Source organism: Rhinolophus ferrumequinum, chromosome 8 (assembly GCF_004115265.2).
Source record: "Rhinolophus ferrumequinum isolate MPI-CBG mRhiFer1 chromosome 8, mRhiFer1_v1.p, whole genome shotgun sequence".
NCBI lineage: Eukaryota > Metazoa > Chordata > Mammalia > Chiroptera > Rhinolophidae > Rhinolophus > Rhinolophus ferrumequinum.
The window spans coordinates 71,779,446-71,791,969 of NC_046291.1; the positions used below are offsets into that span (position 1 = coordinate 71,779,446).

General features: G+C 34.1%; 1 protein-coding gene across 3 annotated transcripts in view; it reads right to left on the bottom strand.

Annotated features, from left to right (window-relative positions):
- Positions 1-12,524, bottom strand: part of ACVR2A (activin A receptor type 2A) — an 80,946-nt gene that overhangs the window by 25,260 nt on the left and 43,162 nt on the right. For all 3 annotated transcript variants that reach the window (XR_004423666.1, XM_033112281.1, XM_033112282.1), the window contains exons 2-4: positions 10,302-10,509; positions 5,818-5,927; positions 5,478-5,632 (exon numbers count right to left, since the gene is read on the bottom strand). Coding sequence is in view for 2 of the 3 variants with exons in the window: in XM_033112281.1 (XP_032968172.1) it covers positions 5,478-5,632; positions 5,818-5,927; positions 10,302-10,509 (473 nt within the window). In the remaining variant the exon portion in view is untranslated. The remainder of the gene's footprint in view (positions 1-5,477; positions 5,633-5,817; positions 5,928-10,301; positions 10,510-12,524) is intronic.

Below are 12,524 nucleotides of genomic sequence, written 5' to 3' on the forward strand. Positions count from 1 at the left end.
AACAAAAAAGGAGCATACTTCCCTAAATTGACTTGGCTGAATGATAAGGTTATGCTACCCTTTCAGTATCTTATTAATTTTAAGGTACATACTGGGTACGCCAAAAAAAATGTATACCAGTGAACACTTTGGTCAACGTTGCTCAAGCAGTAGTTCACCATGATCAGAAATGTCTGGACGCTGATGGTAACCACTTTGAGCCCTTCTTGTAATTGCAGAAGTCAAATGTGACTTGTATTCATCTTTTGTTATCAGTATATATTGAGTATTACCATTTTAATAGTTTTCCTTTCTTTAAATGTGTATACATTTTTTTTTGGCACCCTCTGTATACAGATTCATGTTCAACAGGAAAATCCTACAAAGCATTTCCCAGATGGCTTAGTTTCTCGTGGATAGTAATTTGACATAGGATGAAACAACAACCTATTATTATTTTAATATTAAGGTCACGCAATTATTCTGTATGCCCAACTCAGTATGTCAAACATCTGAAAGACTTTAGTCTTTCTCAAACCAAAACCTCGACCAAAATGTCACGATGAGATGACTGAAGAGACCAATGCCATTTAAAAAGTATTAATGTTGCAATACTATAGGACTATTTATATAACCTATAAAATTTTAACAAGAAGCTAACTTCATACTTTCTTAAAGACAGGTAATTTCTAGCCCCTAAAATGCATTTCTTATCAAGTGGTATTTTTTTATCAGCACAAATGCAGATCTATAAGCAGGAAGCTTAAGCTCACCTACGGTTATGAAAGCGATTCAAATAGTTTTATTGAAACCACACTAACTCTAACCACAATAGGACTTCTTAATAATAGAGTCAATGCATCAATTCCCTCATATTCATGACTCACTGGCACTAGAAAAACCAGTCTGTGTTCAGTTTACTCACTACAGATTATAGTTTCAACACAGGCAAAAAGAAAATTGACCTAGGTGACACAAATTAAAAAGATGCTTCAAGACTGTGATTACAGAAAGAATTGAATAATGGCATTCTATATGAAAGCCTGGAATACTTCAACTCATTTTACTCTCAAGTAAACAGCCTCCAGATTTATCTTAAAGCAAAGCCTTAAAACACCTGAATGTTTATTAAAGGAATCCCTGGGCATACTGCATTATCATCTTAGTATAACTCTAAATGCAACAAAGTCAATTCAGCAATTCATCCCTTACAGAATGGCATTACATACAAATATCATGAAATACAATAGTGATTACCATACACACCTTGTCTTCAAGGAGCTCACAAGCAAGAAGGAGAATGAAACGTAACAAATGACTAGAACCTTTCTTAGCTGAGGTCATTCACCTGAATCACAGAAAACTGAAACAGACTTGAGCATTACTTTCTCAATTCTTTCAGGAATGATGCATAACTAATGGCAATCTAGATACATATGGGACGCCTTCTGATGTGACGGGAGAAAAGAATCAAAAGGCAGGCGAAGTATGGAAGTTACATATCATGCTCCAAACTTTGTGTTCTTTGCTGTGGATCATGGAGAGCCCTCCAACTAAGCACAGAAGGAACATAATCAGACACGTAAAATACTCTTTTACATTCTTCATCAATACAGATGAAGAGAGAGACCTGGAAGCAAGAAGACTAGCTATGAGATTACAGAAATCATGTCAGTCTTGGGTGTAAGAATGTGCTGCACTACATACAACAGGATCAGGAGGGATAAAGAGGTGAATGACAGGACTTTGGGAAAGGATGGGGCCAGAGGAGGGGCTGTCTGAGCTTTCACGCAGGACAGACAGGGACACCGTGCGAAAACGTTAGAGACACAGAAGCACACAGGTTGTAAAGAAAGAAGAATAGCTTCAATTAAATAAAATTAAAAATACAGTAAAACTACTTTTTTCTATGCCTTTTACTATGCTGGATATATTTTAGAACAGAAATGTTTATTGGTTATTAAGAACCATAATTGAAGACCAGTTTTTTAAAACCATGCACAATCCCTACATCACTTCTTCGGAAGAAAATACTAAGAAAACCAGAAGAAATCCTAAACGATTTTATGTCTTACAAACAAAAATCCCACCACTTTACTGCCTGACCAGCTTATTAAGAAGCCACATGTGAGTATCTCTCAGTCTTCCTGATGCCCCACAGCACTGAGCTTTGTTTCCCAAAGAGAAAGAAGACTCAGAGCAGACCAAGGAATGAGTCCAGTATATGTAAATGTAGCTTCCTCTGCTGAGAATCACTGTAAATTCTTTTCAAGTATAGTTCTTATTGTAGCAACGACTCATCAACAAGGAATCGCCGTGATAAGACTAACGTCTTACATCAGACCAGTTAATCCACAAACCAGCCTTTAGCCAAAACTCTAAGGAAAAGTTTCCCTAAGAAAAGGAATGACAAATTTTATGTCATTGGCTAAAAGTGTTCAAAGAATTTAGAGAAAGAATGTTCCAGAAACCCACAATAAAAATGTAAGATCTTTTCTTAACTGGTCTTGGAATCAAACTTTGAAAATGGGGACATGAATATGAGATGAAATACAGAAGTCACCTTAAGATTTCAAATGTGTGGTATGTCTCCCCTATCTACTGCTCCCATCCCTCAAAAAAGCCTGGAAAATCTACTAGGCGTTGGCGCTCTCAACTCAGACACACAAGCATCTGTACCTACGACCCAATCAATGTTCATAAACCCTATTCTAAAATGTGCTGAACATTTTTTAATGGAAGACACACGAATATGACCTTCTATATATCTATGACTTATTTTCCTTTTTGTCTTACCGGAGTCAATGTAATCACATTATTACTCACTTTAATAGTCAAACAATTCAACATCCAAAGTAGGAAAAGAAATTAGCCTATAGGATGGTTTGGAGCTAGCAGGGATTTTACTGAATTATCTGAAACACCCGAGGCATTTCCTTTCTGGACAAAGAGGCAGAACAACATAAGCAATAAGAGCAAAGCTTTAGTTGTCAGAGTCCTTGGCTCAGATTCCAGTTCTGATACTTGTGAGATTTGCTGTCTCAATTTCTTTATCGATAAAATGGAGATGACACTACATAAACAACCTGTGAGGTAAAAATCAAATTAGTACTTTCCACACGTGGCTGGTCACAGAATCACCTAGGAAACTTATGAGAAACCTAATATCCCAGGCCCCATTCCATACTTTCAGGGGAGTGGTGCGGTGCAGGAATTTGTATTTTTTAACTAATTCTGAAGATGATCCCCATATACCAGTCACCATGATTTGGAAATACCATGATTTGGAAATCATGGGGAAAATGATTATTGTATATATTTTGAATATTCTTACCTAATTTATATACTTCTATTATACATATATATAACTTACAAGCACTCTGTACACTGTAAGTGTTCAATAAATGCTTGATATGATTATCAACAATTATTCTGAAATAGATGAAACTGAGTATTTTGTAACTAGACGGCCCATAAGTAGCCTTGCAGAAATAGTCTGCGTAACCACTCACCAAAAATGAGACTGAGAGCACAGCACTAGACTTTCTGAGCCACAGTGAGAGATGACAGAAAGGAAGAACGTGGAAACACTGATGGTAGTGGTCCTCTCCCACAACACAGTTTACGACAGAGGGAAACCATAAAGGTCAGGCAGGTCTTGTATTTCTAATAACAAAGCTTGACCATTCCAGGTCATTCCATCAAAAAACCTTTAAATTAATTCCTTATTTCTCAGTAACTGATACAGTTTATCTGAATTCACCACAGAAGAAAGCAAGCAGAAAAGAAATGTGTACAATAACATTAACCATGGCAACAAATATTTAAAACCCACAGAGATGGGTACTATGAAAGATCCCTGGTTCTTAAGTTACTTATGAATAATAATTGCATCTTTCCTTTTTAGAAGTCTAAACCTTTGAATTAATTAGCATCTCTAAGTAAAGTAGACTCATATACAAGAAAACGAGCCCTTTAATAAAAAAAGTCCAACCATACTTTTGTATCAATATTATGTACAAATCAATGTTATCTGTAAGATTACATTATTCTTCTTAGACTTCTATTAAGAAATAACAAATTTGTTTTTAAACATAGTTTCCAGTTTGTTTCTATCATACCACAAATACAGGGTACATTCTGACACCACTATAGAACTCAATACTGTCTCTTCTACATATAGATAATAAACAAAAATAGTTACCACCCAGAGAAGGTAAACTGCATCCTATGGCCATTTGGAATAAACTATACATATTTGTTGGGAACTAAAATTTTTTATTTTAAAATACTTTTTAGAGATGATTTTAAATACACCTACAACTTAGTTACAAATGTTTAAAAGTAAAAATATTTCAGCTGTACAAAACAGTGCGCTTAACTAATCAAGTATTTTCACTTTTGGGTTTATTTCTACCTATACTCATCTTACAAAGATTATGAGGCTCAATGACCAGTTGGCAACAGATTGTTGCCAGTACTGAGGAAGAAATATGTTATGTAAATAAAGCTTAAAGGGAAGAAGTTTTCTAGTCATTACATTATAGGACTTTACCATTTTCTTCTATCAAGTTTTAACCATTCTTACTGGTATTAGAGAAACAAAGTTAAACCAAGAGATCCAGAAGGCCGAGGTAATCAGATCTTAAGAGTTAAAAGAAACACAGTAAAATCTAGAGTTTAAAGATGTCTCAAGCAAGTATAACCAAAAGTTATCACCTTTCCTCAGCCTGCAGAATAGCAACTACTTATATTAAGTCTTGTAAAGCACTGACCAGCGCCAACTCTCTACATGATAGAGAATGAGGAAAATTTCATGAGTTTAATCTGACTACCCACGACATCTATATTTTCAGAAATATTCGGGGTCGGGGGAGTGAGAATCAAGGTCATTAAACAAGTTGTTAGTCTTCAGTACACAACTGAGAAGCTACAAACAAAAACTACCAACAATACATGATGAGAAACATCATGCGTCTGCTCCTTCCCCCAAAACAACATTTTTATGGATATATCTCCCTATGAAACCTCTCTCTCTTTTCCACACCTCCTTGATTACCTTTCTGGCTCCCTTTCCCTGGTTAAAAGGATAGTTTGGTAAGTAGTCTTGAAAAAGACACAAAATTTTAGGGATGGAGGAGAGAAGGGAAGGGGAAAGAAGGGTTATGATATCACTTCTCCATCATCAATTAGTTCTCAGGAAACAAAGCAGGGTGGATCCCACACTGTAGAGTACCTATAACTACAATAAACTTTTCCAAGAAGAACAGGAAGGAGGACATCCTTCAATTTACTCTACCTCAACCCTTACGTGATAAAAGTTTAAGACACAACAAATGAACAAGTTTGCAAAATTAGCTATAGTTCCCATGACAATAAACGTTCAAAAATTAACTCCAGGGGAAAATTATTTGTAACAACCTAGTGGGTTTCACCACAGTAATATGCCTTTAAAATATACAATTTGAAACAGCACAAAGTACAGAACAATAACTTACTTGAGTTGGAACAAGTACAGGAGGGTAGGCCATTTTATGATGCCTATATACCCAAAATGCACAAATGATAATCCCAGCAATTAACATAAGTGGCACCAAGGAATAGAGCAAAATGTTGTAATAGGGTGGCTTAGGTGTAACTGGATTCGAAGTAGCTGTGGAAAGTGGAGAAAAAAACAATTCAGATTTAGTCTACAAAGTTCTACAATAAATATTTATTATAGGGTCAAATTTTAGGAGAAAAGGAAAAATAGAAGTAGGTATAAATTATTCCATCAACACAAATATGCTCTGCTTTCAATCTACTAAGGAGACGTCCATATTTTCCATGTAAACTTACGCTGTGTGACTTCCATCTCCGGAAAATAAGAAAACCTTTCGTTACACATATTGCCCTCACAGCAACAAAAATATACTTCGGGGCTGTCTTTTTTTTCTATACAATCAGTCCTATAAACAAACAAAGGAGGAATAATTAAAATCAATATTATTATACTGAATCTACAATAGGTGTTTTCTGAAGTTCTACTTAGAGATAAAATGTGTCATTTATAGTCAACTTCAAGATTTTTATCAATATCCAATGATCAATTCTTAAAATCCAAAACTATTCCTGGAATTCTGTTACTAAATCTCATCAGAAGAAAATCAACAGCTGATTTTATAACAATCACATTGGCTCCTTGAGACTGTTGCTTTAATTTGATTTTTAATGATCAAGCTAAGACAACTATCTTTTTTTTCTTTTTTTAATTATTAGAAAGCTTGAAGGGGAACACAAGGCAGTGAAGAAATTTCATCTAGGAGTGCTTTTTCTCACAGGAAATATAGCTTTCCCTTTTCAGGAATGCAGAAACTGAACACTATATATAAAGCTATACGTGTGTACATATAAATATATATATACAAATACATACATAAGTACACAAACACAAAATAATGCAAGTGCATATCTCATAGCAGAACGTCTCTCTATCAGAGACCCAAACTAGGCTTGGGAATTAAGTGTCATTTTTTTGTGGCAGATTTAAATTCCCTGAACACAATGAACTGGGTTAAGATAAGCAACAAGTAAAGAACAATATGTAACAGCAGACATATAGAACCTAGTAACTCAAAAACTGATTCCAGTTAGGTTGGTTGGGGAGGGCGGAGGGCGGAGGGCGGAGACGCAGCCCTCTATATAGGAGCAAAGTTGCTGTAAAGATAGAGATTTACCTCCTAGAACAATTCCTAGAATCAGCCACTAAGAACCGGTTACACAGCCGCCTCATCTGCAGGGGATACACTCCCAGACCCCCAGTGGATGCCTAAAACTGAGGATAATACTGAACCCTTTACAGACTATGTGTTTAAACTATGTTTTTTACATACACACCTATGATGAAGTTTAATTTATAAATTAGGCAGAGTAAGAGATTAACAACAATAACTAATAATACAATAGAACAATTATAACAATAGATTGTAATGAAAGTTATGTGAATATGGTCTCCCTCTCTCATAACTGATCTGATAACCCAGACAGCTACTAAGTGACTAACGCAGCACATACATTGTGCACGCACACGCCGGACAAAGGGATGAGTCACGTCCCAGGCCAGGTGGGACAGGGTGAAGCAGGTGGCACGAGATTTCCTCACGACACTCAGAAGAGCACACAATTTAAAACTTATGAATTGTTTATTTCTGGAATTTCCAAGTCAATATTTCTGGACCGAAAAATGACACTCTTAATTCCTATGGGTAACTAAAACCACGGAAAGCAAAACTGCAAAGAAGGGAGGACTACTGTATCTATTTTTTTAATCAAACGTTTAAATATTGCTGATAAACAACAGGTAGATTTAAAGACAAAGCTTAAAAATAACCTGTGAATTTTTGTGATTGTTATTAGAATAATAAGGTTGAATTTAACTTTAAAATGAAAAGCTCAAGATATTTCAGAGAACGTAGTTTTAACAAAAATCAAACCTTAAAATGAAATCTATACAATTATTTAGTATAAAGTAAAAGATAAGTGAAAGCTAAATTTTTAACAATTTATAAAGACAAATGTATATGTAAATTTAAAATTTAATCTTTAGAATCATGCCTCAAATTAACATGATTAAATACCTACCCTAATTAGAAAATTACTTTTCGCCATTTCATTCTTCTTATTACTCTTTCTCCACACTTTAACATATCTTGAACCTTTTCCTCTCGCCTACTTCTCTTACTATCCTTATTGTTTTTTAATAAAATTCACAGCATAAAAACAAAGTATCATATGCTTTTAAATTAGCATTTACCGTATTTCCCCGAAAATAAGACCAGGTCTTATATTAATTTTTGCTCCAAAAGACACATTGGGGCATATTTTCAGGGGATGTCTTATTTTGTCATGTACAATAATCTACATTTATTCAAATTACAGTCATGTCATCTTCTTCTGGAACATCATCATAACGTACTATATGCGTCCGTCTGGCTGACGATCTTAATTGGGGCTTATTTTCGAGGAAACGCGGTAATCTCTAGAAACAAAGCTGGTGTAGTAAGTATCACTGTAAGAGCAAGCACTGGCACTGAATAACCCACTTTCCATTATCTAGCAAAGTTTAACCTCCAGCAATACCGGTTTTGTCAGAAGCAAAGTAGCTTTTTACTACACAAGGAACAGGGATCCCTGAGTTCAACTAATTAGGGAAAGATAGTTGGGGATAAAGATGATACCCAAACCTCATTTAGCTTTTTTTAAACTTGAGGTATAACATTATATATTTGTATATATACATATATATATATATATATATAACTTTATATACATATAACATTGACACATAACATTGTATTTTCAGATATACAACATAATGATTTGATATTTATGTATGTTGTGAATGAAAACAAGTCAATATCCATCACCATACACTAGTTACAAAATTTTTTTCCTTGTGATGAGAACTTTTAAGATCTACTCCTCCTCTTAGCAACTTTCAAATACACAATACAATATTATTAACTACAGTAACCATGCTGTACATTATGTCCCCAGGACTTACTTGTTTTATGACTGGATGTTTGCACCTTTTGAATCCCTACACCAATTTCACCCACCCTTTACCCCCTGCCCTTGGCAATCGCTAATGATTGGTTCTCTGCATCTATGAGGTTTTTTGTTGTTGTTGGGTTTTGTTTTTTGTTGTTATTGTTTTTTTAAAGATTCCGCATACAAGTGAGATCATAGGGTTTTGTCTGACTTACTTTACTTAGCATAATGCCATCAAGGTCCATCCATGTGGTCACAAATGGCAAGGTTTCCTTTTTTATGGCTGAATAACATTCGTGTGTGTGTGTGTGTACAGTGTGTGTGTGTGTGTACACAGTGTACACACACACACACACTGTACACACACACACACATATTCTTTACCCATTCATCCATCATCGGACACTTAGGTTGCTTCTACATCTTGACTTTTGTACATAATGCTGCAATGAACATGGGGGTGCAGGTATCTTTTTGAATTAGTATTTTCATTTTCTTCGGATATACACCCAGAAGTGGAATAGCTGGATCATGTGGTAGTTCTTTTTAATATTTTGAGGGACCTCCATGTTGTTTTCCTAGTGGTCCTACTTGCCTTTCATAAGAGCAAATATCACTTGATGATCACCTCTGTTAATAGAGAGGCTAATAATTAATACGCAGTTAAAATGTATAATTAAAGAGAAATAATCCCTGAAAAATTCAGATTTAGAAGGATACCCTAAATACTAAATACATACCTAAATGACTTTTAATTTCTCATGAAAAAATGGAGCTAATTCAATTTTTATGGTCTTATTCAATGCATTTTATTATTAATCACAAGTGACCAATCAACCACAAATTCATGGTAATCAATTGAACTCCTAAAAGAGAATCAGGAATATCTAGTGTTCCATGAGTGTATCAGTTCTTTGGCTCCTAGAGGTCTGGTTATCTAGGACTTGGCAGCCTCTGCCAGCCATCAGCACCCACCACAGTGAAAATTCTGTGGCACAGGAAGTTTAAGCGGTCAGCCCAGTATCTACGGGACTCCTTATAGAAAGATTACAAACAATCAGTAACATGCCCACTGTGTTTTATTTCCAGCACAGAATAAAACAATTTAAGCAAGATCTTTCAAATAAAATGTAGTTTTCTATGAAGACTGTGCTAGTTGTGATGTAATTTTGAACGTCAAGTTAAAATGTCTCCTGGGGTAAAGAACAAAGGCCTATTTTGCAAGAAAAAAATGTAGTAAGATCAATTTCTTCCAGATACATAAAGCAGAAAACTAAAAGGAAATTAAATACTATGATTAAGGTTTATTCTCCTTGAGGATAGATTTTCAACAGATATACTCTCTTTTAAAGCAATTTTAAAAATCCTTTTTCGTTTAAATTAGCTTTTAAAAAAAACGTTTCTAATCCTAACAATATAGGGAAAGAAATGTTTCTTATATACTTGGTCAGTTATTCAAAGTACATCAAAGATAAAACAAATACGCCATATTTAAGCTATTATTTTAAAATCTATATCTTGTCATTATAATGGGCTTCATAATTTTATCTTAATATAAAGACAAGTGAAAACCCACACAACATTATTTTTCAGATATACAACATAATGATTTGATATTTGTATATATTGTGAAATGATCATCACAATAAGTTTAACTAACATCCATTATCACACAGTTACATTTTTCCCCCTTGTGATAAGAACTTGTAAGATCTACTCTCTTAGCGACTTAAAAGAGGAGGAGGGAGTGAAAATTATTCAACATCATCATAAAAAAAGAAACGTTTCCTTACCTGTCATAGCAGTTGATATCATCCAGCCAACAACCTTGCTTCACTATTTCAATGGAACCAGAAATATTCTTCCAGGTAGCAAAACAATGTCGCCGTTTATCTTTGTCACCATAACAGGGTTCAACACCAGTTCGATTGGTTTTATCTCTTTCCCAATTAGCATTATAGAAAATACACTCCTGAGTTTCTGATCTACCAAGTATAGCACCTATAAGATAATAAAACAACAACTTAATATAACTGTATTAGCTCTTAAAATAAGATTGTCTACCAGTATACCAACTTCAGATCTTCCTAAAATGTCAGTAATTTACTGTCTTCTTATTATTATAACAACAGGCTCAGGTTTCCAGATCAATTGCTGTCCTTTAAGTATAATAAGCATGCTAATACAAAGAGACTACATATATCACAAGATTTCTCTGGAAAAAGCCAGTTTCACTTTACTTAAAAATGTCCTTGATGAAAAGCAGAAAATCGTTAATTTTATTAAATCTTAACCCTTGGGTAGATGTCAATATTCTGTGTGACAAAATAGGATTGAATCAAAAGCACTTCTGTATACTGAAATACAATAGTTGCCTCAAGAAAAAGCCCTTGCGTGACTGAGTTAACAGAAATCAAGCACGGTTCTTCAGTCTTGGGTATCTGGCAGACACATTTCTCAAAAATGAACCAAGTAAACCTGTTACTTCAAGAAAAACAACTGACAGCATGCATCACCAATGGTAAAATTTGAGTTTTTGAGCAAAATTAAGAATTTTGGAAAATTTGTATCTATTGCCATTAGCCTGACACCTTCCCAATACTTAAAGAATTTTCTGAGGTTAGTGATAATACTGACAAATGTTACTTTTAAATACGTGTGTTAATTATGAAATGTGCCAATATTTGGAAGGTCTGTATAATTCAGAAAACCAGTATTTTTCAAATGAATTATGTATGATGTTACAAAAGCATTCATGAGTAAAAAAATCCATTCAATGTTCAAGATAGCCCAATATATTTTAATTTTACAGGGGACATAAAGTTCATTAATGGTTTCAGATTCCACACTGTAAATAACCTTTAAGAAAGGTTATTAAACTATCTCTTGTCTTATATGGAAAAGCAGTGGAATGGAAATACCTAAAATAATTCTGAAAAAGATGTACAAAAAAGAATTCCCACTACTTGTTTTTAAGACTTATTATAAAGCTTGTGGTCTTAGTGAGAAGACAGACAGATGCACCAATGAAACTAAACAGAGAATCCAGAAATAGACACACACATATATATGGTCAATTGATACCCAGCAAAGTTGCCAATGCTTTTCAACAGAGAAAACATAGCCTTTTCAACAACTGATGCTGGAACAATTAGATATCTATATGGAAAAAAACAATAAAACTTCAACTCATATCTGCTATCAAATACAAAAATTAACTCTAAACATATCATAAACCTAAATAAAACCTAAAACTACAAAACTTCTACAAAAAAAAAGGAAAATCTGTATGAACATAAGTTATGAAAGATTTCTTAGAACATAACATATATGAGCATAAAAGAAAGAATTGATAAGTTGAACTCCATTCAAACAAAAACTTCTCTTTGAAAGTTAAGGAAAAAAGTAACAGACTAGGAGAAAATACTTGCAAATTATTTACTAAAAAAGAACTGATATACAGAATATGGAAAGGCCTCTCACAACTCAATAATAAGAAAACACACTTCCTAATTTTTGAAAAAAATGGGTAAAAGATTCAAACAGACGCTTTGCCAAAGAGATGTGAATGGAAAATACTACATGAAAATATACTCTGTGTCATTCAACATTAGGGAAATGCAAACTAAAACTAAATCAAGTATGATTAGAATAACTAAAACGAAAACGAACCATCTCAAGAGTTAGTAAAGTTGTAGAGCAACTGGGTCTTTCACACATCAGTGGTGGAAATGTGAAATGGTCCAGACACTGGAAAACAGTTTCAAAACTTCTTACAGTTAAACATACACCTACTATATACTACCTAACAATCACATGCCTAAGTATTTACCTAAGAAATGAAAATATTATGTCCATGCAAAAACTTGTATGTGAATGTTTACAGTGGCTTTATTCAGTAAATCACCAAAAACTAGAAACAACCCAATATCCAGCTCTGGTAAATGGATACACATCCATACAATAAAAAGAAATGAACTAGTAAGAGCTGCAACAACATGGATGAACCAAAAACA